The sequence below is a fragment of the Chiloscyllium punctatum genome, chromosome 4, assembly GCF_047496795.1.
Source record: "Chiloscyllium punctatum isolate Juve2018m chromosome 4, sChiPun1.3, whole genome shotgun sequence".
Classification (NCBI taxonomy): Eukaryota; Metazoa; Chordata; class Chondrichthyes; order Orectolobiformes; family Hemiscylliidae; genus Chiloscyllium; species Chiloscyllium punctatum.
Window position 1 is genome coordinate 35,055,969 of NC_092742.1, and position 23,030 is coordinate 35,078,998.

General features: G+C 47.7%; 1 protein-coding gene across 2 annotated transcripts in view; it reads right to left on the bottom strand.

The window, feature by feature from the left end:
* LOC140476179 (protein kinase C epsilon type-like) overlaps positions 1-8,147 on the bottom strand; it is a 224,224-nt gene extending 216,077 nt beyond the window's left edge. For both annotated transcript variants that reach the window (XM_072568361.1, XM_072568360.1), the window contains exon 1: positions 7,131-8,147. In XM_072568361.1, coding sequence (XP_072424462.1) covers positions 7,131-7,475 — 345 coding nt within the window. In that variant the 5' untranslated portion in view covers positions 7,476-8,147. The remainder of the gene's footprint in view (positions 1-7,130) is intronic.
* Positions 8,148-23,030: the final 14,883 nt, after the last annotated feature.

Below are 23,030 nucleotides of genomic sequence, written 5' to 3' on the forward strand. Positions count from 1 at the left end.
TGTCTTTTAAATGCTGTAATCATGTTCGCCTCTACTAGTTCCTTTGGCAGCTCATTCACAGAACTCTGAAAAAGTTGCCTTTCAGGACCCTTTTAAATCTTTCCCATCTCACCTCAAACCTATGCTCTCTGGTTCTGAACTCCCTACCCTGGGGAAAAGACCTTCGCTATTCACCTTATTTATGCCCCTCATGATTTTACAAACCTCTAGAAGATCACCCCTCAGCCTCCTACACTCCACTGAAAATAGTCCCAGCCTATCCAGCCCCTCCTCATAACTCAAACCGTCCAGTCTTGGTAACATCCTTGTGAATCATTTTTGCAGCCTTTCCAGTTCAATAACATCCGTACTATAGCAGTGTGACCACAACTGTGTGCAGTACTCCAAATGAGGCCTTACTAATGTCTCGCTTAAACATGATATCCCAACTCCTGTACTCAATGCTGCGACCCATGAAGGCAAGCATGCAAAACACATTCTTCACCACCCTGTCTACCTGTGATGCTACTTCTAAGAAACTATGTACCTGCACCCAAGGTCTCTGTTCAAAATCACTCCAAGGCCCTACCATTAACTGTGCGAGTCCTACCCTGATTTGTCATACCAAAATGCAACACTTAGATATAGATTTAGAAGATATGGAATCCCTCCAGAATGAAAATAGGCCCTTTGTACCAACAAGTCCACACCAACCCTCCAAAGAGTAACCCACCCAAACCCATTCCCCTACTGCACTACATTTACCCCAGACTAAACACCTAACCTACATACCCCTGAACTCTATGGGCAATTTTTAACAGGGCCAATTCACCAAATTGCACATCTTTGGATTGTGGGAGGAGACCAGAGCACCCGGAGAAAACCCATGCAGACACAGGGAGAATGTGCAAACTTCACATAGACAGTCACCCGAGGTGGGAATCAAACCCGGGTCCCTGGCGCTGTGAGGCAGCAGTGGTAACCAATGAGCCACCATGCCACCCCTAATCTGAATTAAACTCTACCTGCCACTCCTCAGCCCACTGGCTGCTGTTACTGTAACTTTTTGATGTATCAGAACATGAGCATCATTTGGATTGAGTGGACTGGGAGATAGTGAATGACTAGCCTTTTCTCCATGTGAGGAAGAGTTTGCAGTGAATCAGCTGCCCTATTCTACATCCCTCACCACTGTCCACTGAAATCAACAGAAACTAAAATAGGGATGGAAGCAATTTGGTACACCATTCACTCTTGCACATGACCACACAAAGTCATGTCCCCGACCTGGGCTGAGCCATAGTCTGAGTGTAGAGAGTTTTTGATTGAGGTGATCCTGTATTTTGCAGTGCACCTGTCAGCATGCACACACTAGCGGGTACACAGGGCAAGTACAAACAGGAGGGACACACCAACGAGCAAGAATGTCCACACTGCACATGGGCAGTTACAGACACATAAGTGAGTCCTTCTGGAACCGTGACCTACTCAAGTATGACACGTCAGAGTGCAAGTGACTGAACACCTAAAGTACAATTGGAAACGTTGCATACTACGGAGGTTTACAGTAGGGAGAGAGTAAACATTGCAGGCTTTTAGTTTGTTTTTGATTCAGAATAATTAAAGATTAATTTTAACTTAGTAAATAGAAATTAAAACTTCTAGTGCAGTTTTGGAGGATACCTGACAAAGATCAAAGGCAAATATTGTCTTTTTCCTGCAAAAGGAGCTGTTTTTTCAGAGCAATTAAGGAAACAAGTTACCTCAGTGGGAAAGGTTTGTTTGTGGGATTTTCAAAGCAGGTGTTTTTGATTAGAAAGCTCGAGGTTTGTGAATTACAATCATAGAATCCCTGCAATATGAAAACAGGCCCTTCAGCCCAACAAGTCCACTCCAATCCTCCAAAGAGTAACCCACCCTGACCCATTCCCCTACCCTATTATTCTACATTTCCCCTGACTAATGCACCTAACCTACACATCCTTTAACACTATGGGCAATTTAGCATGGCCAATTCACCTCACCTACTTATCTTTGGATTGTGGGAGGAAACCAGAGCACCTGGAGGAAACCCATGCAGACACAGGGAGAATGTGCAAACTTCACACAGACAGACACTCGCCCAAGGCTGGAATCAAACCCGGGTCCCCGGCAGTATGAGGCAGTGGAGCTAACCACTGAGCCACCGTGCCGCTCCAAGGTTCTTACAAACTGAGAAAGTCTGACCTCTTAAATTTAGCTGATCTTCCAACTCAGTACCCAGTTCCCACTTTCTCCCTACGAACATAGTCCACATAGATTTCAGCTAGGTCTTTGATAAGGTTCCATATGGTAAGCTGTTCCGGAAGGTTAGTTCACATGGAATCCAGGGAAAGCTGGGAAATTGGATACAAATTTGGCTTGAAAGTAGGAAGCAGAGGGTAATAGTAGAAAGATGCTTATGGGACTGTGACTAGTGGAGTGCCTCAGGGGTTGGTGCTGTGTCCATTACTATTGTTATCTATAATCAATTAATTAAATGAGAATGTACAAGGCACGATTAGATGCAGATAGCACTAAAATAGACAGTGTCATGGACAGTGAGGAAGGTTATCAGGACTTGCAGCAGACCTTAATCAGCAGGATCAGCGGACCAAGAATAGAGCTTAATAGAAATAAATGTGAGGACTTACATTTTGGAAAGTCAAATCAAGGTATGAGTTTCATGGTGAATGGTAGGGCCTTAAGGAGAGTAGTGGAACAGAGGGACCTTGGAATTCAGTATCACAGTTCTCTGAAAGTGGAGTCACAGGTAGACAGGGCAGGAAGACAACTTTTGGCACACTGGCCTTCATCAGTCATGGCACTGAATATAAAAGAGGAAGGGTTTGGAGGGATATGGGCCGGGTGCTGGCAGGTGGGACTAGATTGGGTTGGGATATCTAGTCGGCATGGACATGTTGGACCAAAGGGTCTGTTTCCATGCTGTACATCTCCATGACTCTAAGTTGGGAAGTTATGTTACAGTTGTACAGAATGTTGGTGAGTCCGCACATGGAGTATCGTATTCTTGGTCACCTTGCTATAGGAGGGTGTTACTAAACTGGAAAAAGTGCAGACAAAATTTACAAGAATGTTGCCCGGACTCAATGGTCTTAGTTATAAGGAGTGGTTGGGCAAGCTAGGACTTTTTTCTTTAGAGCATTGGAGATGGAAGGGGGATCTTATAGATGTCTATAAGATCATGAGGCGCATGGAGAGGGTAAATGCACTCAGTCTTTTTCTGAGTTGGGGAATTGAAGACCAGAGGGCATCAGTTTAAGGTTAGAGGGGAAAGGATAAAAGTGAACCTGAGGGGCAACGTTTTTTTTCCTTTACACAGAGTGTGGCACACATATGGAAACAAGCTGCCAGTGGAAGTGGTTGCGTTGGGTGCATTAATAATATTTAAAAGACATTTGGACAAATACATGAATAAGAAAGATTTCAAAGGACATGGGCCAACTGCAGGAAATGGGGTTGACGTGGATGGACATTATGGTCGGCATGGATGAGTTTGGGCCAAAGGGCCTGCCTCTATGCTGTAGGAGTCTATGGCATATGAATTAGGAGCAGGAATAGGCAATTCAGCCCCTCTGATATTCAGAGTCAGATAGAAATCTGCTGGCAACACGGTACAAACTGCCAGAAAGAGATGCATTTGGTAAAATAATGCAACCCAACAGAGCCCCAGAGAAATCAGGATATCCAAACATACAATATTTTTAAATACTTTTACTGAGATGAAGCTAAGGTTGAGCATTCAGGAGACTGGTAGATAAATAGTTAGTAGTTTCTTCCTTTTTAAAACCCTTGCTCAGAGACAGCAATGAACCAGCATTTTCTCCAAATTTTAGTAACGGCTTGTTGAAATCCAAGTGTGGCAGATCATTCCGCCCCCAGCTTCCAAACGCATTTCTAAGCTTCATTCAGAACCAGGTGCAGGGGCAAGAGCAAGAGATGATGCTTGATGATTCGCTGAAGTACTGTGTGCTAAAATAGAATGTACTGCAAAAAGTGTGAATCCATGTTATTGAAGTGGGTGCTAATTATGAATTATAACATTAAAGCAGCATCGAATATAACCGAAGAAGAGAGAAGAGATGGAGATTAGCTTCCCAAAATGCTTTGTTGGTAAATATATTCCACTGTGTGGGACACAGCTATGTTGATCCTCATAACTAATCTCTGCTAAGTTAAGTCACAGAAACATAGAAACTAAGAGCAGCTGTAGGCCATTCAGCCCTTTGATCCTGCTCTGCCATTCAACATGATCATCTGTAATACACTATCTCTATACCATCTTCTCCCTTTCTCTTCTTACCTATTGACACCTTTAATATCTTAAAAATTGTTTATATTCAAAAAAGAAATTGATAGTGACCCAGCCTGCATAGCCTTCTGTGGTAGACAATTGCATATGTTGACTACCCTTTGAATGAAGAACTGTTTCCTCTTCCAAGACCTAAATGGCCTAACCTGTATCCTAAGGACATGACCCCTGGACTCCCTGGCCTTCTAGAAATCCCAACCAGGGAAACATTCTGCCTGTATCTAGTCTGACAACCTCCTGTTGTATCTTTCAATAGGATCCTCCTCATTCTAAACCCTGGTCAATACGAGCCCAGTCAAACCAACCTCTCCTTATACACTAAATCTACCATCCCTGGTACTGCACTCCCTCTATGGCAAACATATCCTCTCTCAGGCAGGGATACCAAAACTGTATAGTTCTCCAGGTGTGGTCTCACCAAAGCCCTGTATTATGGCATATAGACATCCCTATTTCTGAACCCAAATTATCTTGCAATGACAACTAACATACTTCTTAATTGCTTGCTGCAGCTGCACACTTACTTTCATTGACTGATGTACAAGGATACCCTTTGTACATCCACATTTCCTAATATGTCACTCTAAGTAATCCTCTGAAGTTCTGTATAACTTCACACTTACTCACATTTTACGACACTGCTGTGGCTTTTCTCACACAATTTGACTAGATTATCCTGAAGCCTTCTTATATTCTCCTCACACTCATAAACCCACCTAATCTTACATGGTCAGCAAGCTTGGAATTTTTGCATTCGGTGTCCTAATACAAATCACTTCTATGTAATGAATCGCTATGGCCCAGGTACGTATCCCTCTGTAAGACCACTAGTCACTACCTGCCACCCCAACCCTTTTTATTTCCAACCTGTGTTTTTGGTCTATCAGGCAATTCTCAATCCATGTCTGTATATTACCCCAAGCTCATGAACTTTAAATTTTGCCCACAATCCTCTGATGTAGGACTTTATAAAAAGACTTCTTCTTCCGAATCAATTTTGCTAGATACATCCTCGAATATACCAGTAGATTAGTTAAGAATGATTTCCCTTTCATAAACCCAGGCTGACTTTGTCTAATCCCATTAATGCTTTCCAAGTGCTCTGTTATCATGTCTTTTATAATAGACCTTAGCATTTTCTCCATGACTGCTGTTTTGCCAACTGGCTATAATTCTGTTTTTGTTCTACTTCCTTCATTTTAAAATAGTGGGGGCTATATTTGACTTTCAATCTGTAGGAACTGCTCCACAGTCCATAGAACGTTGGAAGACCATAAGATATGCAGAAGTGAAGAGTGGAAGGTATAGGGGAGATGTCAGGGGTGGGTTCTTTACCCAGAGAGTGGTGGGGGGGATGGAATGTGCTGCCCGTGGGAGTGGTAGAGTCAGAATCATTGGCGACCTTTAAGCGGCATTTGGATAGGTACATGGATGGGTGCTTAATCTAGGTTAGAAGTTCGGCAAAACATCGTGGGCCGAAGGGCCTGTTCTGTGCTGTATTGTCCTATGTTCTATGTTCTATGTTCTAAGTAGAATTAGGCCATTCAGTCCACCATTCGATCATAGCTGATGACCACCAATACATCTAATCTTTCCAAGGGCACTTCATGTAGTTCTCTGGGATGTGGGTTGCCTGGCCCTGGTGATTTGTCAGTATTTAATTTCATTTCATTCTCAATTGGACCGCATCTGGGGCGCTGCAAATGGCCTAAAAATACTTGGGTTGGGGACCAAGAGGTGGGAGAAGGATGGAGGAAATTAGTTAAATGTTCTTCCTCTTGGTTGTTATCTGGTGATATTTTGTGGAATAACGTGTGTTAACTTCAGGTGATGACCAGTTTGAGATCAGTTGTACAATGCAAAGAGCCCCATGACCTGGTTCCCACATTGATGATCTTACTCCAGTCAATGGCCTCCATACACAGCACTGGTCACTGATCAGCACCAGTCTATTCAAACAGAAGAAAACATTTGCGTCTCCTCCTCTCCCTAGATAAACCAAGAGTCACAGGATTGTGATGGAGTAGAATTCCCTCCCAATCTCTGAAGACTTGCAGCACGAAAGATCGAAACATTGTGGTCTGTAAACACTAAACAGCGCATATAGTTTGCAGGCTCAGTATTTTATAACAAGCCCACCAGTACCACCAAATGTTGCATCCAGTTTCTAGTTATAGGACTCATCAGTATCCACTAAATATTTGCTTGAATTTGTAACAATGCTCTAAAGTATCAGCCTCAGAAACTATAGCAGACTGAAGTCCATAGGATCAACACACCTTTCCTGCATCTCTCTTAAGCTATACATAAAAATGTTCACCTGGAACTTTGAAATGTTTAAAGGCAGCAGGTATGTATAGAATACATGCAACTTCTCAATGTTTAGTGGCAATGCCACTTAAAAGACATAATGTCACCTCATTATGGAGTTCTTGCACATGTTTAGCTACTGTCATCTAGTCACTTTTGCCAGCAGGAATAGTTCACTGTGCACAATTCTTGTGTTTAGTCGATGTTAATGCACATAGCTATTTTATGTGTGATCATAGATCCATTGTCTCGTCTACAAACCTACTAAAAAAAAAAGGCGTTTTGAAATACAACATCGTCCTTTCAATTTTATTTCTGGGTCACTGTAGTCAAAACCTGACAGTGGATGGATGGAGTCAAGACTTTTTGTTTCAAACCGTCATGACAGAATAATGGTCAGTTCTGTTCGTGAGACCTGCCCGCGGATGTACACTGTGTTGAAGTGACAATATTTTAAATGAATGACTAAAGTAACGAGAGCTCTGCTTACCCAGCCTTCAAAGGTCTTCGTGCCATTTTTCAGCAGTTCCTCGAACTGGAGGGTACAGTTCGCCACAAAGTCATCGTAGCCAATGGGGGTATCATGGAAAACGGTGAGTTCCAGCTCACTGCTTCGCCAGATCTGGGTGCTGAAGTCCTCATTAAAAGTGGGCTGGCTGGTTTTCTGTTTAGTGACAGTCTGTCCGACCCTCCGGTTATCCACCTTCACCATCACATACGGATCCAGTAACTGGTAACTTTTGCTAGATATCGAGTGTCTGAGGGCGCATCGGGTTGGTTTCAGATCCACAGCCTCCCCGATCTTCACTTTCAGAGATCCACTGAAAACGACCATGCTTGAAGATCCAGTGCGCTCTTTATAATCACCCGGCTCTCACAGGAACCCTCCTTCTGACTATTCACACTTCAGAAAGTCGTGGAGATAAGTAACAAAAAGTGCTGAAAACAATTATTTAAAATAAAACAACCCTGATTTGACCGTGGAGGAGAGTTTAATTACCGCCACAGAGAGAGAGATTCCTCATTTGCCAGTATTCCTACCTGGCCAAGCAAGTCCTGAAGCAGGAAACATTGCAGGTGGCTAGAATTTCGGGAGACCTCTGAAGTCCTTTACTGACTGAAACAGGTTTTGTTCAAATGGTCCGCCAGACACTTTCGGTTCTTCAGATGGAGACCTTCAGAAGGATCGAAGGAAGTTGAGGATTTTGAGTGACCCCAGACCAGTACCGGATTCCCTGACACTCGGTCTGTGTGAACAGGACCCACTTGTTATTTCAGACTATTTGGTTACGGAGAAGCAGGAAGCAATCAAACGTCAAATTTCCGTGTGTCAATTGCTGAAGTGTTGGGCTCTTTTAAAGCAATGCACGCTGCCAGAGACTTACATTTCTCTAAGGGCTGCACTTCCCAATTGGGGGAAATCAATCTTCAGTAATAAACCTTGCTCACAATTTGTTGTTGTTTTAGAAAGGCTCAGGTTTAGGCTGACATTTTTTTTTAACTTGGATACCTTGCAAAGAATTCTGGGGGTTGTAGTCTTGCCTTACTTTTGTTACGGACAAGATTGAATATTCAAAACTACAACTTCCAGAAAACGGAGCGTGCATCAATAGACCCAGCTTTGATTGCGATTGGCTGGGAAGCTGAAATATTTGGCGACTGAAGGCTGTTAAGTACCAATTGCGTCGACCTATAGGTGACTCCCAGTCCATCCCCTCTGTTGAGGGTGTGGCCCCATTGCAACTTCACCTGTTGGGTGGGGTTTACGTTGTCAGGTGTTGAGTGAGAAAGGGACGTGTCTTTGTGTGTGTCCTGTTTTGTTTAGTGTAAGGTGGAAAGGAAAAGCCTTTTACCTGAATGCACTTGGCATTTACTGTGAAACAGATGAAATGATAGAGCGAAAAGTACAATCTGATAACCATTATAGCGACGCAGAGGCGGGAGAATATGAACTGGGACCTGAATGTTGGACGATACATGACATTTAGGAAGATAGGACCGACTGAAAAAGTTGACTTAATTAATTGCTTCAGTACATTAGGGAGGTATAACCCAAGTGCAGTTGTAGAAGCGGTTGGAAGACAGATGTTAAATTACGATAAAGACAAGTCCCTTCCTTGCAGGAGTAGTATACAGATACCTACCACTAACTACAGGGTAGGACAGAGTAAAAATGAAGAAAGATTGGGAAAAGTACAGCAATAATAATAATACAGCATTTTAATTTACATTTAAACTAGAAAATCAAAGCAGCAAAGGTAGCGTAGATGGAGTGGTCACAGGATGGGGTTCTGAAATCAACCAGAGAGCACTAGATTTTACTGGGCTTAGTAAAAGAAACAGAAACTGTTGGGAAAACTCAGTAGGTCAGGCAGTATCTGCAGAGAGAAGGCAGAATTAATGGTTGGGCCCAGTGACCCTTCAGAAAAGCTCTGAAAATAGTATCAAACTTTTTTTAAAAAGTTAATGTTGCAAAGATACCCAGTAAGTAAGAAAGTCACTTGTACGGAAATACAGCAAAGAAATCTGCCATCCTCACCCGGTCTGGCCTATATGTCACTCAAGACCCACAAATGGGGAGTGGTCTCCTACTCCTAATGTTTGTTAATACATTTACTAATACCATTGTGCTCATTCAATTAGCCCACTCCAAGGTGATTTTATGTTGCATTGTTGGAGGAGGGGCTTGGATGGTCAAGTAGCATTTTAATCATATGTCATTTCCCCTGTAGAAAATTATGTAACTAGAGCCAATAGGTAACACACTCCCCACAACACTGAAAATGTTTAGAACAATTTAAAATAATCATTTACTACCTGTTAATAAAATTGATCATGGGGAGGCCATGGCTTCATGGTAATGGTATTAACTAGCAATCTAGAGACAAGTTAACCTAGTCTGTCTAAATGTGACTCCAGACCCACACCAATGTGGTTGAGTCTTAACTAGCCTCTGGTCAATTAGGGATGGCCAATGAAAGCTGGCCTAGTCAGCAAGGTCTACATCCCAAGAACAATTGTTAAAAAAGCATGGTCTGTCAATAACCAAATAAACCCATTGACCTTCATTTCATTTCATAATTTGTTCTTAATAGAGTAATGAGAAAGTGCGAACTGCAGATGCTGGAGGGTCAGATTTGAAAAATGTGGTGCTGAAAAGCACAGCAGGTCAGGCAGCATCTGAGGAGCAGGAGAGTCGAAGTTTCAAATGAAGGGCTTATGCCCCTGCTCTTCTGATTTTGCCTGACCTGCTGTGCTTTTCCAGCACCACACTTTTCAACTCCTACAAGAATAAGTAAGTCTCAGTAAATAATAATTCATCACAACAGCAGGTCATAAACAACAGGTTAAATCAGAATTTCTATAGAAAAATCTGAGCATTTTGTTTTAGATGAAGCTGCTTGCAGAGTGTTTCAAATATTCGCAGTATTTGTGAACTTTGGCAACACTGCAGATGTTTCAGGAACATCACGCCTGTTATGTTAAAACAACAGTACATATTCAAGAGGCTCTTGTAGTGAAGTGGTAGTGTCCCAACCCCTGAACCAGTAAGTCTAGGTTCAAGTCTCACCTGTTCCAGCAGTATGTAATAATAACATCCCTGAATAGGTTGATTCAGGGGAAAAAAATGCTCGAGTAAAAATTCAGCAAGGCCATTTAAGATGAAGAATTTGTCTACCTAATTGACAAAATCATACAAAAAAAACACTTTTTATATTGTAACTATGGCATTAATATGTATGTGGGAAGCAATGAGTTTTTTCAATAGAAAAGATGAACTAAAGTGGAAGCATTTTTGGAATGTAACCGCATAGAAAGTTAAACTGATCACTCATTGTTTTCCTCACAGTTCATTTTTGAGACATCTATATTAGATCATAGCCAATTCCAGCTCATCCCATTCTTTAGGCTGATTGTACATGTTAAGGCATGCACACTGTGCACAACTCCTTTCCAGTACAGTACACCTGAAGTTGGCAACTCATGTAGGGGCAAGATTCCACAAGTGTCGGGATCAGGTTAAATGCTAACTGTGTAACTTCAAATGAGGTTTACTATCGGCATGCATGATGCAAGAGGGTTTATAGATGCTGTTACTCGCCTCTAGTTAAAATGCAGCAAGTGTATAAAGAGACGAATAACAAGTTAACCCTTTCCAAGTAATGATGAAATCTGCAAAAATATTCAATTAAATTCAGTAAGATACCATCTTCAGGAAAAGTGGCTCACAGAAAACATTTCATCTGACAGAATCTGGGTTGAAATTAACAGGCAGGGTTCAAATTGAAGATCCCTACTTTTATGGTATCTGTAATGAGATTAATTAAATTCCTCTTACAAATTCTTCAAACTGGTTTCTTGGACTATATTGTTAACTTAACAGAATAAACAGAAATGTTTAAAAGCAATAAATTATATTAAAGGCAATTCTTTACAATGATATAATTTTTTAATGAACCTTGAGTCGCATTAGATTATGCGATCCCTTAAGGTTTAAGGGATATTTTATTTTGATAACTAATTTAGCAGTAATTTCTTTTCTTCTATAAAGTATATTATGAGTTATTCCTGACATCAGCAATCCAGACAGAGAAACAATGAGAACATTAGGATTATTTTGAGGATTTCAAAATTTTAACCAATTTTTCAAGACTTTTAGACTTAATTCGTTCCTTGGTTAAGTTCCATGTGACATGATGCAGTGATTGTCTCACAGTTTGTGGCATCCAATCATTAAAGCACCATCTGCTGGATTTGGAAAACATTGCACAGGATTGAACACTTAGTGATGCCAAATGGCTCAATTCCAAAACTGAATTCATTGGGGATATTTTAATTAAAAAGATTTGTTTCGAGCCTTTCTGGTTTTAAAAAATAAGAAGAAGAACATTAGCCTAAAACTGCTAAAAAAATTCTGTTTTTGTTTGCCTCGAGAATGGCAATGGTCATCACAATGAGATATTCCATTGGGAAGTAAGTAATAAAGGTGCAAAGTGTAATCATGTTTTTTCATTGTTGTGCTCATCAGGGTAAAAAAATTATTTGTGATCAAATATCATCTTATGATTTATCATTAATTTTAACATAACAATAGGCATGGCACAGGTTACATGTTCCTTCCATTCTATTGCTATCATTGTCTTAAACTCATGTTAATATTCCCTACAGCAAGAGCACAACATCATTGGCACAGAGGAGTAGGAGTAAGCTAGTCAGCCCTTTGAGCCTGTTTCGCCATTCACTTAGATCGTGGCTGATCTCTGACCTAACTCTACATACCTGCCTTTGGCCCAGATCCCCCAATACCTTTGCTTAATAAAGGTTAATTTATCTCAGATTTAAAATTATTAACTGATCAAGTGTTAAATTCTGTTTGTGGAAAAGCTTTCCAATGTCTACCACCCTTTGTGTGTTGAAGTGTTTCCTGACATCTCTCCTGAATGGTCTGGTCCTAATTCTCAGACTATGCCCCTAGTTCTAGAATTGCCAACCAGAGTAAACAGTTTATCTTTATCTACCCTGTCTTTTCCAGTAAATATCTCAAAGTCATCAATCAGATTCTCCCTTAACCTTCTAAATTCTGGAGAAAACAGGCATAGTCTGTTAAATAATCTCTCATCATAGTCTGTTAAATAATCTCTCATCATAACATAATCACTGATGTCCAGGTATCATTCTCGTAAACCAACATTAAACTCCCTCCATGGCCAATACCTCCTTGCTAAGGTTCTCCACAATGTTTATCCAATTAAACTTTTAATTGTAACATTAGCAAATTAATGGTAATTGATGGCAAATTGTGTGTAGTTCTTTACTAGAGATGGCAAGATGGTGGCAGAGTGAAACGCTCCAGTCGGAATCTTCTGCTCTATCCATTCTTTTACTTTTTTTCTCTCTTTAGCCTCTTTTCTGCATCTATTTCAACTAGTGATTTGGAATTTGATTGAGTCCCATGTGGAGGCTGGTGTGGGAATTGAGTCCCTTTGGAGGCTGGTGCGGGGAGTGAGTCCCATGTGGAGGCTGGTGCGGGGAGTGAGGCCCGTGTGGAGGCTGGTGCGGGGAGTGAGTCCCATGTGGAGGCTGATGTGGAGAGTGAGGCCCGTATGGAGGCTGATGCGGAGAGTGAGTCCCGTGTGGAGGCTGGTGCGGGGAGTGAGTCCCATGTGGAGGCTGATGTGGAGAGTGAGGCCCGTGTGGAGGCTGATGCGGAGAGTGAGTCCCGTGTGGAGGCTGATGCGGAGAGTGAGTCCCGTGTGGAGGCTGGTGCGGGGAGTGAGGCCCGTGTGGAGGCTGATATGGGGAGTGTGTCCCATTTGGAAGTTGTGGCGGGGAGTGAGCTCCATGTGGAGGCTGATGCGGGGAGTGAGTCCCATATGGAGCCTGGAGCGGGGAGTGAGTCCCATATGGAGCCTGGAGCGGGGAGTGAGTCCCATATGGAGCCTGGTGCGGGGAGTGAGTCCCATATGGAGCCTGGTGCGGGGAGTGAGTCCCATATGGAGCCTGGAGCGGGGAGTGAGTCCCATATGGAGCCTGGTGCGGGGAGTGAGTCCCATATGGAGCCTGGAGCGGGGAGTGAGTCCCATATGGAGCCTGGAGCGGGGAGTGAGTCCCATATGGAGCCTGGTGCGGGGAGTGAGCTCCATGTGGAGGCTGATGCGGGGAGTGAGCCCCATTTGGAAGTTGTGGCGGGGAGTGAGCCCCATTTGGAAGTTGTGGCGGGGAGTGAGTCCCATGTGGAGGCTGGTGCGGGGAGTGAGTCCTGTGTGGAGGCTGGTGCAGGGAGTGTGTCCCATGTGGAGGCTGGTGCAGGGAGTGTGTCCCATGTGGAGGCTGGTGCAGTGAGTGTGTCCCATGTGGAGGCTGGTGCAGGGAGTGAGGCCCGTGTGGAGGCTGATATGGGGAGTGAGTCCCATATGGAGCCTGGTGCGGGGAGTGAGTCCCATATGGAGCCTGGTGCGGGGAGTGAGCTCCATGTGGAGGCTGGTGCGGGGAGTGAGTCCCATATGGAGCCTGGTGCGGGGAGTGAGTCCCATATGGAGCCTGGAGCGGGGAGTGAGTCCCATATGGAGCCTGGTGTGGGGAGTGAGTCCCATATGGAGCCTGGTGCGGGGAGTGAGCTCCATGTGGAGGCTGGTGCAGGGAGTGTGTCCCGTGTGGAGGCTGGTGCGGGGAGTGAGCTCCATGTGGAGGCTGGTGCAGGGAGTGTGTCCCGTGTGGAGGCTGGTGCGGGGAGTGTGTCCCGTGTGGAGGCTGGTGCGGGGAGTGAGCTCCATGTGGAGGCTGGTGCGGGGAGTGTGTCCCGTGTGGAGGCTGGTGCGGGGAGTGAGCTCCATGTGGAGGCTGGTGCGGGGAGTGAGCTCCATGTGGAGGCTGGTGCAGGGAGTGAGCTCCATGTGGAGGCTGGTGCGGGGAGTGAGCTCCATGTGGAGGCTGGTGCGGGGAGTGAGCTCCATGTGGAACCTGGTGCGGGGAGTGAGCTCCATGTGGAGGCTGGTGCGGGGAGTGAGCTCCATGTGGAGGCTGGTGCGGGGAGTGAGCTCCATGTGGAACCTGGTGCAGGGAGTGAGCTCCATGTGGAGGCTGGTGCAGGGCGTGAGCTCCATGTGGAGGCTGGTGCGGGGAGTGAGCTCCATGTGGAGGCTGGTGCAGGGAGTGAGCTCCATGTGGAGGCTGGTGTGGGGAGTGAGTCCCGTGTGGAAGCTGATATGGGGAAGCAGTCACGTGTGGAGACTGATATGGGAAGCAGTCACGTGTGGAGACTGATATGGGGAAGCAGTCACGTGTGGAGACTGATATGGGGAAGCAGTCACATGTGGAGGCTGATATGGGGAAGCAGTCACGTGTGGAGACTGATATGGGAAGCAGTCACGTGTGGAGACTGATATGGGGAAGCAGTCCCGTGTGGAGGCTGATATGGGGAAGGAGTCCCGTGTGGAAACCGATATGGGGAAGCAGTCATGTGTGGAGACTGATATGGGGAAGCAGTCCCATGTGGAAGCTGATATGGGGAAGTAGTCCGGTGTGGAGGCTGTTATGGGAAGCAGTCCCGTGTGGAGGCTGATATGGGGAAGTAGTCCGGTGTGGAGGCTGTTATGGGAAGCAGTCCCGTGTGGAGGCTGATATGGGGAAGCAGTCCCGTGTGGTGGCTGATATGGGGAAGCAGTCCTGTGTAGCGGCTAATATGGGGAAGCAGTCCCAAGTGGAGGCTGATATGTGGAAGCAATCACGTGTGGAGGCTGATATGGGGAAGCAATCATGTGTGCAGGCTGATATGGGGAAGCAGTCCCGTGTGGAGGCTGATATGGGGAAGCAATCCCGTGTGGAAGCTTATATGGGGAAGCAGTCCCGTTTGTTAGCTGATATGGGGAAGCAGTCATGTGTGGAGACTGATATGGGGAAGCAGTCCCATGTAGAAGCTTATATGGGGAAGCAGTCCCGTGTGTTAGCTGATATGGGGAAGCAGTCCCATGTGGTAGCTGATATGAGTAAGCAATCACGTGTGGAGGCTGATATGGGGAAGCAATCACGTGTGGAGGCTGATATGGGGAAGCAGTCCCGTGTGGAGGCTGATATGGGGAAGCAGTCCCATGTGGAAGCTGATATGGGGATGCAGTCACGTGTGGAGACTGATATGGGGAAGCAGTCTCATGTGGAGGCTGATATGGGGAAGCAGTCCCGTGTGGAAGCTGATATGGGGAAATAGTCCCATATAGAGGCTGATATGGGGAAGCAGTCCCATGTGTTAGCTGATATGGGGAAGCAGTCCCGTGTGGAAGCTGATATGGGGATGCAATCACGTGTGAAGGCTGATATGGGGAAGCAATCACATGTGGAGGCTGATATGGGGAAGCAGTCCCGTGTGTTAGCTGATATGGGGAAGCAGTCCCGTGTGGAAGCTTATATGGGGAAGCAGTCCCGTTTGTTAGCTGATATGGGGAAGCAGTCCCATGTGGAAGCTGATATGGGGAAGCAATCACGTGTGGAGGCTGATATGGGGAAGCAGTCCCGTGTGGAGGCTGATATGGGGAAGCAGTCCCGTGTGGAGGCTGATATGGGGAAGCAGTCCCATGTGGAAGCTGATATGGGGATGCAGTCACGTGTGGAGACTGATATGGGGAAGCAGTCTCATGTGGAGGCTGATATGGGGAAGCAGTCCCGTGTGGAAGCTGATATGGGGAAATAGTCCCATGTAGAGGCTGATATGCGGAAGCAATCACGTGTGGAGGCTGATATGGGGAAGCAGTCCCGTGTGGAAGCTGATATGAGGAAGCAGTCATGTGTGGAGACTGATATGGGGAAGCAGTCCCGTGTGGAAGCTGATATGGCGAAGCAGTCCCATGGGGAGGCTGATATGGGGAAGCAGTCACGTGTGGAGACTGATATGGGAAGCAGTCCCGTGTGGAGGCTGATATGGGGAAGCAGTCCCGTGTGAAAGCTGATATGGGGAAGCAGTCCTGTGTGGTGGCTGATATGGGGAAGCAGTCCTGTGTAGCGGCTGATATGTGGAAGAAGTCCTGTGTGGTAGCTGATATGTGGAAGCAATCACGTGTGGAGGCTGATATGGGGAAGCAATCACGTGTGGAGGCTGATATGGGGAAGCAGTCCCATGTGGAGGCTGATATGGGGAAGCAGTCCCGTGTGGAAGCTTATATGGGGAAGCAGTCCCGTGTGTTAGCTGATATGGGGAAGCAGTCCCATGTGCAGGCTGATATGGGGAAGCAGTCCCATGTGGAAGCTGATATGGGGATGCAGTCACGTGTGGAGACTGATATGGGGAAGCAGTCTCATGTGGAGGCTGATGTGGGGAAGCAGTCCCGTGTGGAAGCTGATATGCGGAAGCAATCACGTGTGGAGGCTGATAAGGGGAAGCAATCACATGTGGAGGCTGATATGGGGAAGCAGTCTCATGTGGAGGCTGATATGGGGAAGCAGTCCCGTGTGGAAGCTTATATGGGGAAGCAGTCCCGTGTGTTAGCTGATATGGGGAAGCAGTCGCATGTGGTAGCTGATATGAGGAAGCAATCACGTGTGGAGTCTGATATGGGGAAGCAATCACGTGTGGTGGCTGATATGGGGAAGCAGTCCCATGTGGAGGCTGATATGGGGAAGCAGTCCGTATGTAAGCCTATATGGGGAAGCAGTCCCGTGTGTTTGCTGATATGGGGAAGCAGTCCCTTGTGGAGGCTGATATGGGGAAGCAGTCCCATGTGGAAGCTGATATGGGGATGCAGTCACGTGTGGAGACTGATATGGGGAAGCAGTCTCATGTGGAGGCTGATATGGGGAAGCAGTCTCATGTGGAGGCTGATATGGGGAAGCAGTCCCGTGTGAAAGCTGATATGGGGAAATAGTCCCATGTAGAGGCTGATATGGGGAAGCAGTCCCGTGTGGAGGCTGATATGTGGAAGCAGTCCCGTGTGGAGGGTGAAAGGGGTAAGCAGTCCCGTGTGGAGGCTGATATAGGGAAGCAGTCCCGTGTGGAAGCTTATATGGGGAAGCAGTCCCGTTTGTTAGCTGATATGGGGAAGCAGTCATGTGTGGAGACTGATATGGGGAAGCAGTCCCATGTAGAAGCTTATATGGGGAAGCAGTCCCGTGTGTTCGCTGATATGGGGAAGCAGTCCCATGTGGTAGCTGATATGAGTAAGCAATCACGTGTGGAGGCTGATATGGGGAAGCAATCACGTGTGGAGGCTGATATGGGGAAGCAGTCCCGTGTGGAGGCTGATATGGGGAAGCAGTCCCATGTGGAAGCTGATATGGGGATGCAGTCACGTGTGGAGACTGATATGGGGAAGCAGTCTCATGTGGAGGCTGATATGGGGAAGCAGTCCCGTGTGGAAGCTGATATGGGGAAATAGTCCCATATAGAGGCTGATATGGGGAAGCAGTCCCATGTGTTAGCTGATATGGGGATGCAGTCCCGTGTGGAAGCTGATATGGGGATGCAATCACGTGTGAAGGCTGATATGGGGAAGCAATCACATGTGGAGGCTGATATGGGGAAGCAGTCCCGTGTGTTAGCTGATATGGGGAAGCAGTCCCGTGTGGAAGCTTATATGGGGAAGCAGTCCCGTTTGTTAGCTGATATGGGGAAGCAGTCCCATGTGGAAGCTGATATGGGGAAGCAATCACGTGTGGAGGCTGATATGGGGAAGCAGTCCCGTGTGGAGGCTGATATGGGGAAGCAGTCCCGTGTGGAGGCTGATATGGGGAAGCAGTCCCATGTGGAAGCTGATATGGGGATGCAGTCACGTGTGGAGACTGATATGGGGAAGCAGTCTCATGTGGACGCTGATATGGGGAAGCAGTCCCGTGTGGAAGCTGATATGGGGAAATAGTCCCATGTAGAGGCTGATATGCGGAAGCAATCACGTGTGGAGGCTGATATGGGGAAGCAATCACGTGTGGAGGCTGATATGGGGAAGCAGTCCCGTGTGGAGGCTGATATGGGGAAGCTGTCCCGTGTGGAAGCTGATATGAGGAAGCAGTCATGTGTGGAGACTGATATGGGGAAGCAGTCCCGTGTGGAAGCTGATATGGCGAAGCAGTCCCATGGGGAGGCTGATATGGGGAAGCAGTCACGTGTGGAGACTGATATGGGAAGCAGTCCCGTGTGGAGGCTGATATGGGGAAGCAGTCCCGTGTGAAAGCTGATATGGGGAAGCAGTCATGTGTGGAGACTGATATGGGGAAGCAGTCCCATGTGGAAGCTTATATGGGGAAGCAGTCCCGTGTGTTAGCTGATATGGGGAAGCAGTCCCATGTGGTAGCTGATATGAGGAAGCAATCACGTGTGGAGGCTGATATGGGGAAGCAGTCCCGTGTGTTAGTTGATATGGGGAAGCAGTCCCGTGTGGAGGCTGATATGGGGTAGCAGTCCCATGTGGAAGCTGATATGGGGATGTAGTCACGTGTGGAGACTGATATGGGGAAGCAGTCTCATGTGGAGGCTGATATGGGGAAGCAGTCCCGTGTGGAAGCTGATATGGGGAAATAATACCATGTAGAGGCTGATATGGGGAAGCAGTCCCATGTGGAAGCTGATATGATGAAGCAGTCCCGTGTGGAGGCTGATATGGGGAAGCAGTCCCATGTGGAAGCTGATATGGGGAAGTAGTCCCGTGTGGAGGCTGTTATGGGAAGCAGTCCCGTGTGGAGGCTGATATGGGGAAGCAGTCCCGTGTGGAAGCTGATATGTGGAAGCAGTCACGTGTGGAGACTGATATGGGGAAGCAGTCCCGTGTGGAGGCTGATATGTGGAAGCAGTCCTGTGTGGTGGCTGATATGGGGAAGCAGTCCTGTGTAGCGGCTGATATGTGGAAGAAGTCCTGTGTGGTAGCTGATATGTGGAAGCAATCACTTGTGGAGGCTGATATGGGGAAGCAATCACGTGTGGAGGCTGATATGGGGAAGCAGTCCCATGTGGAGGCTGATATGGGGAAGCAGTCCCGTGTGGAAGCTTATATGGGGAAGCAGTCCCGTGTGTTAGCTGATATGGGGAAGCAGTCCCATGTGCAGGCTGATATGGGGAAGCAGTCCCATGTGGAAGCTGATATGGGGATGCAGTCACGTGTGGAGACTGATATGGGGAAGCAGTCTCATGTGGAGGCTGATGTGGGGAAGCAGTCCCGTGTGGAAGCTGATATGCGGAAGCAATCACGTGTGGAGGCTGATAAGGGGAAGCAATCACATGTGGAGGCTGATATGGGGAAGCAGTCTCATGTGGAGGCTGATATGGGGAAGCAGTCCCGTGTGGAAGCTTATATGGGGAAGCAGTCCCGTGTGTTAGCTGATATGGGGAAGCAGTCGCATGTGGTAGCTGATATGAGGAAGCAATCACGTGTGGAGTCTGATATGGGGAAGCAATCACGTGTGGTGGCTGATATGGGGAAGCAGTCCCATGTGGAGGCTGATATGGGGAAGCAGTCCGTGTGGAAGCCTAAATGGGGAAGCAGTCCCGTGTGTTTGCTGATATGGGGAAGCAGTCCCTTGTGGAGGCTGATATGGGGAAGCAGTCCCATGTGGAAGCTGATATGGGGATGCAGTCACGTGTGGAGACTGATATGGGGAAGCAGTCTCATGTGGAGGCTGATATGGGGAAGCAGTCTCATGTGGAGGCTGATATGGGGAAGCAGTCCCGTGTGAAAGCTGATATGGGGAAATAGTCCCATGTAGAGGCTGATATGGGGAAGCAGTCCCGTGTGGAGGCTGATATGTGGAAGCAGTCCCGTGTGGAGGGTGAAAGGGGTAAGCAGTCCCGTGTGGAGGCTGATATAGGGAAGCAGTCCCGTGTGGAAGCTGATATGAGGAAGCAGTCATGTGTGGAGACTGATATGGGGAAGCAGTCCCGTGTGGAAGCTGATATGGCGAAGCCGTCCCATGTGGAGGCTGATATGGGGAAGCAGTCACGTGTGGAGACTGATATGGGGAAGCAGTCCCGTGTGGAGGCTGATATGGGGAAGAAGTCCCGTGTGGAAGCTGATATGGGGAAGCAGTCCCGTGTGGAGGCTGTTATGGGGAAGCAGTCCCGTGTGGAGGCTGATATGGGGAAGCAGTCCCGTGTGGAAGCTGATATGGGGAAGCACTCATGTGTGGAGACTGATATGGGGAAGCAGTCCCATGTGGAAGCTGATATGGGGAAGTAGTCCCGTGTGGAGGCTGTTATGGGAAGCAGTCCCGTGTGGAGGCTGATATGGGGAAGCAGTCCCGTGTGGAAGCTGATATGTGGAAGCAGTCACGTGTGGAGACTGATATGGGGAAGCAGTCCCGTGTGGAAGCTGATATGGGGAAGCAGTCCCGTGTGGAGGCTGATATGGGGAAGCAGTCCTGTGTGGTGGCTGATATGGGGAAGCAGTCCTGTGTAGCGGCTAATATGGGGAAGCAGTCCCAAGTGGAGGCTGATATGTGGAAGCAATCACGTGTGGAGTCTGATATGGGGAAGCAATCATGTGTGGAGGCTGATATGGGGAAGCAGTCCCGTGTGGAGGCTGATATGGGGAAGCAGTCCCGTGTGGAAGCTTATATGGGGAAGCAGTCCCGTTTGTTAGCTGATATGGGGAAGCAGTCATGTGTGGAGACTGATATGAGGAAGCAGTCCCATGTGGAAGCTTTTATGGGGAAGCAGTCCCGTGTGGAGGCTGATATGGGGAAGCAGTCCCATGTGGAAGCTGATATGGGGATGCAGTCAGGTGTGGAGACTGATATGGGGAAGCAGTCTCATGTGGAGGCTGATATGGGGACGCAGTCCCGTGTGGAAGCTGATATGGGGAAATAGTCCCATGGAGAGGCTGATATGGGGAAGCAGTCCCATGTGTTAGCTGATATGGGGAAGCAGTCCCGTGTGGAAGCTGATATGGGGATGCAATCACGTGTGGAGGCTGATATGGGGAAGCAATCACGTGTGGAGGCTGATATGGGGAAGCAGTCCCGTGTGTTAGCTGATATGGGGAAGCAGTCCCGTGTGGAGGCTGATATGGGGAAGCAGTCCCATGTGGAAGCTGATATGGGGATGCAGTCACGTTTGGAGACTGATATGGGGAAGCAGTCTCATGTGGAGGCTGATATGGGGAAGCAGTCCCGTGTTGAAGCTGATATAGGGAAGCAGTCCCGTGTGGAAGCTGATATGGGGATGCAATCACGTGTGGAGGCTGATATGGGGAAGCAATCACGTGTGGAGTCTGATATGGGGAAGCAGTCCCGTGTGGAGGCTGATATGGGGAAGCAGTCCCGTGTGGAAGCTGATATGGCGAAGCAGTCCCGTGTGGAGGCCGATATGGGGAAGCAGTCCCGTGTGGAAGCTGATATGGGGAAGTAGTCCCGTGTGGAGGCTGTTATGGGGAAGCAGTCCCGTGTGGAGGCTGATATGGGGAAGCAGTCATGTGTGGAGACTGATATGGGGAAGCAGTCCCATGTGGAAGCTTATATGGTGAAGCAGTCCTGTGTGTTAGCTGATATGGGGAAGCAGTCCCATGTGGTAGCTGATATGAGTAAGCAATCACGTGTGGAGGCTGATATGGGGTAGCAATCACGTGGGGGGGTTGATATGGAGAAGCAGTCCCGTGCGTTAGCTGATATGGGGAAGCAGTCCCGTATGGAGGCTGATATGGGGAAGCAGTCCCATGTGGAAGCTGATATGGGGGTGCAGTCACGTGTGGAGACTGATATGGGGAAGCAGTCTCATGTGGAGGCTGATATGGGGAAGCAGTCCCGTGTGGAAGCTGATATGGGGAAATAGTCCCATGTTGAGGCTGATATGGGGAAGCAGTCCCATGTGGAAGCTGATATGGGGAAGCAGTCCCGTGTGGAGGCTGATATGGGGAAGCAGTCCCATGTGAAAGCTGATATGGGGAAGTAGTCCCGTGTGGAGGCTGATATGGGGAAGCAGTCCCGTGTGGAAGCTGATATGGGGAAATAGTCCCATGTAGAAGCCGATATGGGGAAGCAGTCCCATGTGGAAGCTGATATGGGGAAGCAGTCCCGTGTGGAGGCTGATATGGGGAAGCAGTCCCATGTGGAAGCTGATATGGGGAAGTAGTCCCGTGTGGAGGCTGCTATGAGAAGCAGTCCCGTGTGGAGGCTGATATGGGGAAGCAGTCTCATGTGGAGGCTGATATGGGGAAGCAGTCCCGTGTGGAAGCTGATATGGGGAAACAGTCCCGTGTGGAAGCTGATATGGGGAAGCAGTCCCATGTGGAGGCTGATATGGGGAAGCAGTCCCGTGTGGAAGCTTATATGGGGAAGCAGTCCCGTGTGGAAGCTGATATGGGGAAGCAGTCCCTTGTGGAGGCTGATATGGGGAAGCAGTCCCATGTGGAAGCTGATATGGGGATGCAGTCACGTGTGGAGACTGATATGGGGAAGCAGTCTCATGTGGAGGCTGATATGGGGAAGCAGTCTCATGTGGAGGCTGATATGGGGAAGCAGTCCCGTGTGAAAGCTGATATGGGGAAATAGTCCCATGTAGAGGCTGATATGGGGAAGCAGTCCCGTGTGGAGGCTGATATGTGGAAGCAGTCCCGTGTGGAGGGTGAAAGGGGTAAGCAGTCCCGTGTGGAGGCTGATATAGGGAAGCAGTCCCGTGTGGAAGCTGATATGAGGAAGCAGTCATGTGTGGAGACTGATATGGGGAAGCAGTCCCGTGTGGAAGCTGATATGGCGAAGCCGTCCCATGTGTAGGCTGATATGGGGAAGCAGTCACGTGTGGAGACTGATATGGGGAAGCAGTCCCGTGTGGAGGCTGATATGGGGAAGAAGTCCCGTGTGGAAGCTGATATGGGGAAGCAGTCCCGTGTGGAGGCTGTTATGGGGAAGCAGTCCCGTGTGGAGGCTGATATGGGGAAGCAGTCCCGTGTGGAAGCTGATATGGGGAAGCACTCATGTGTGGAGA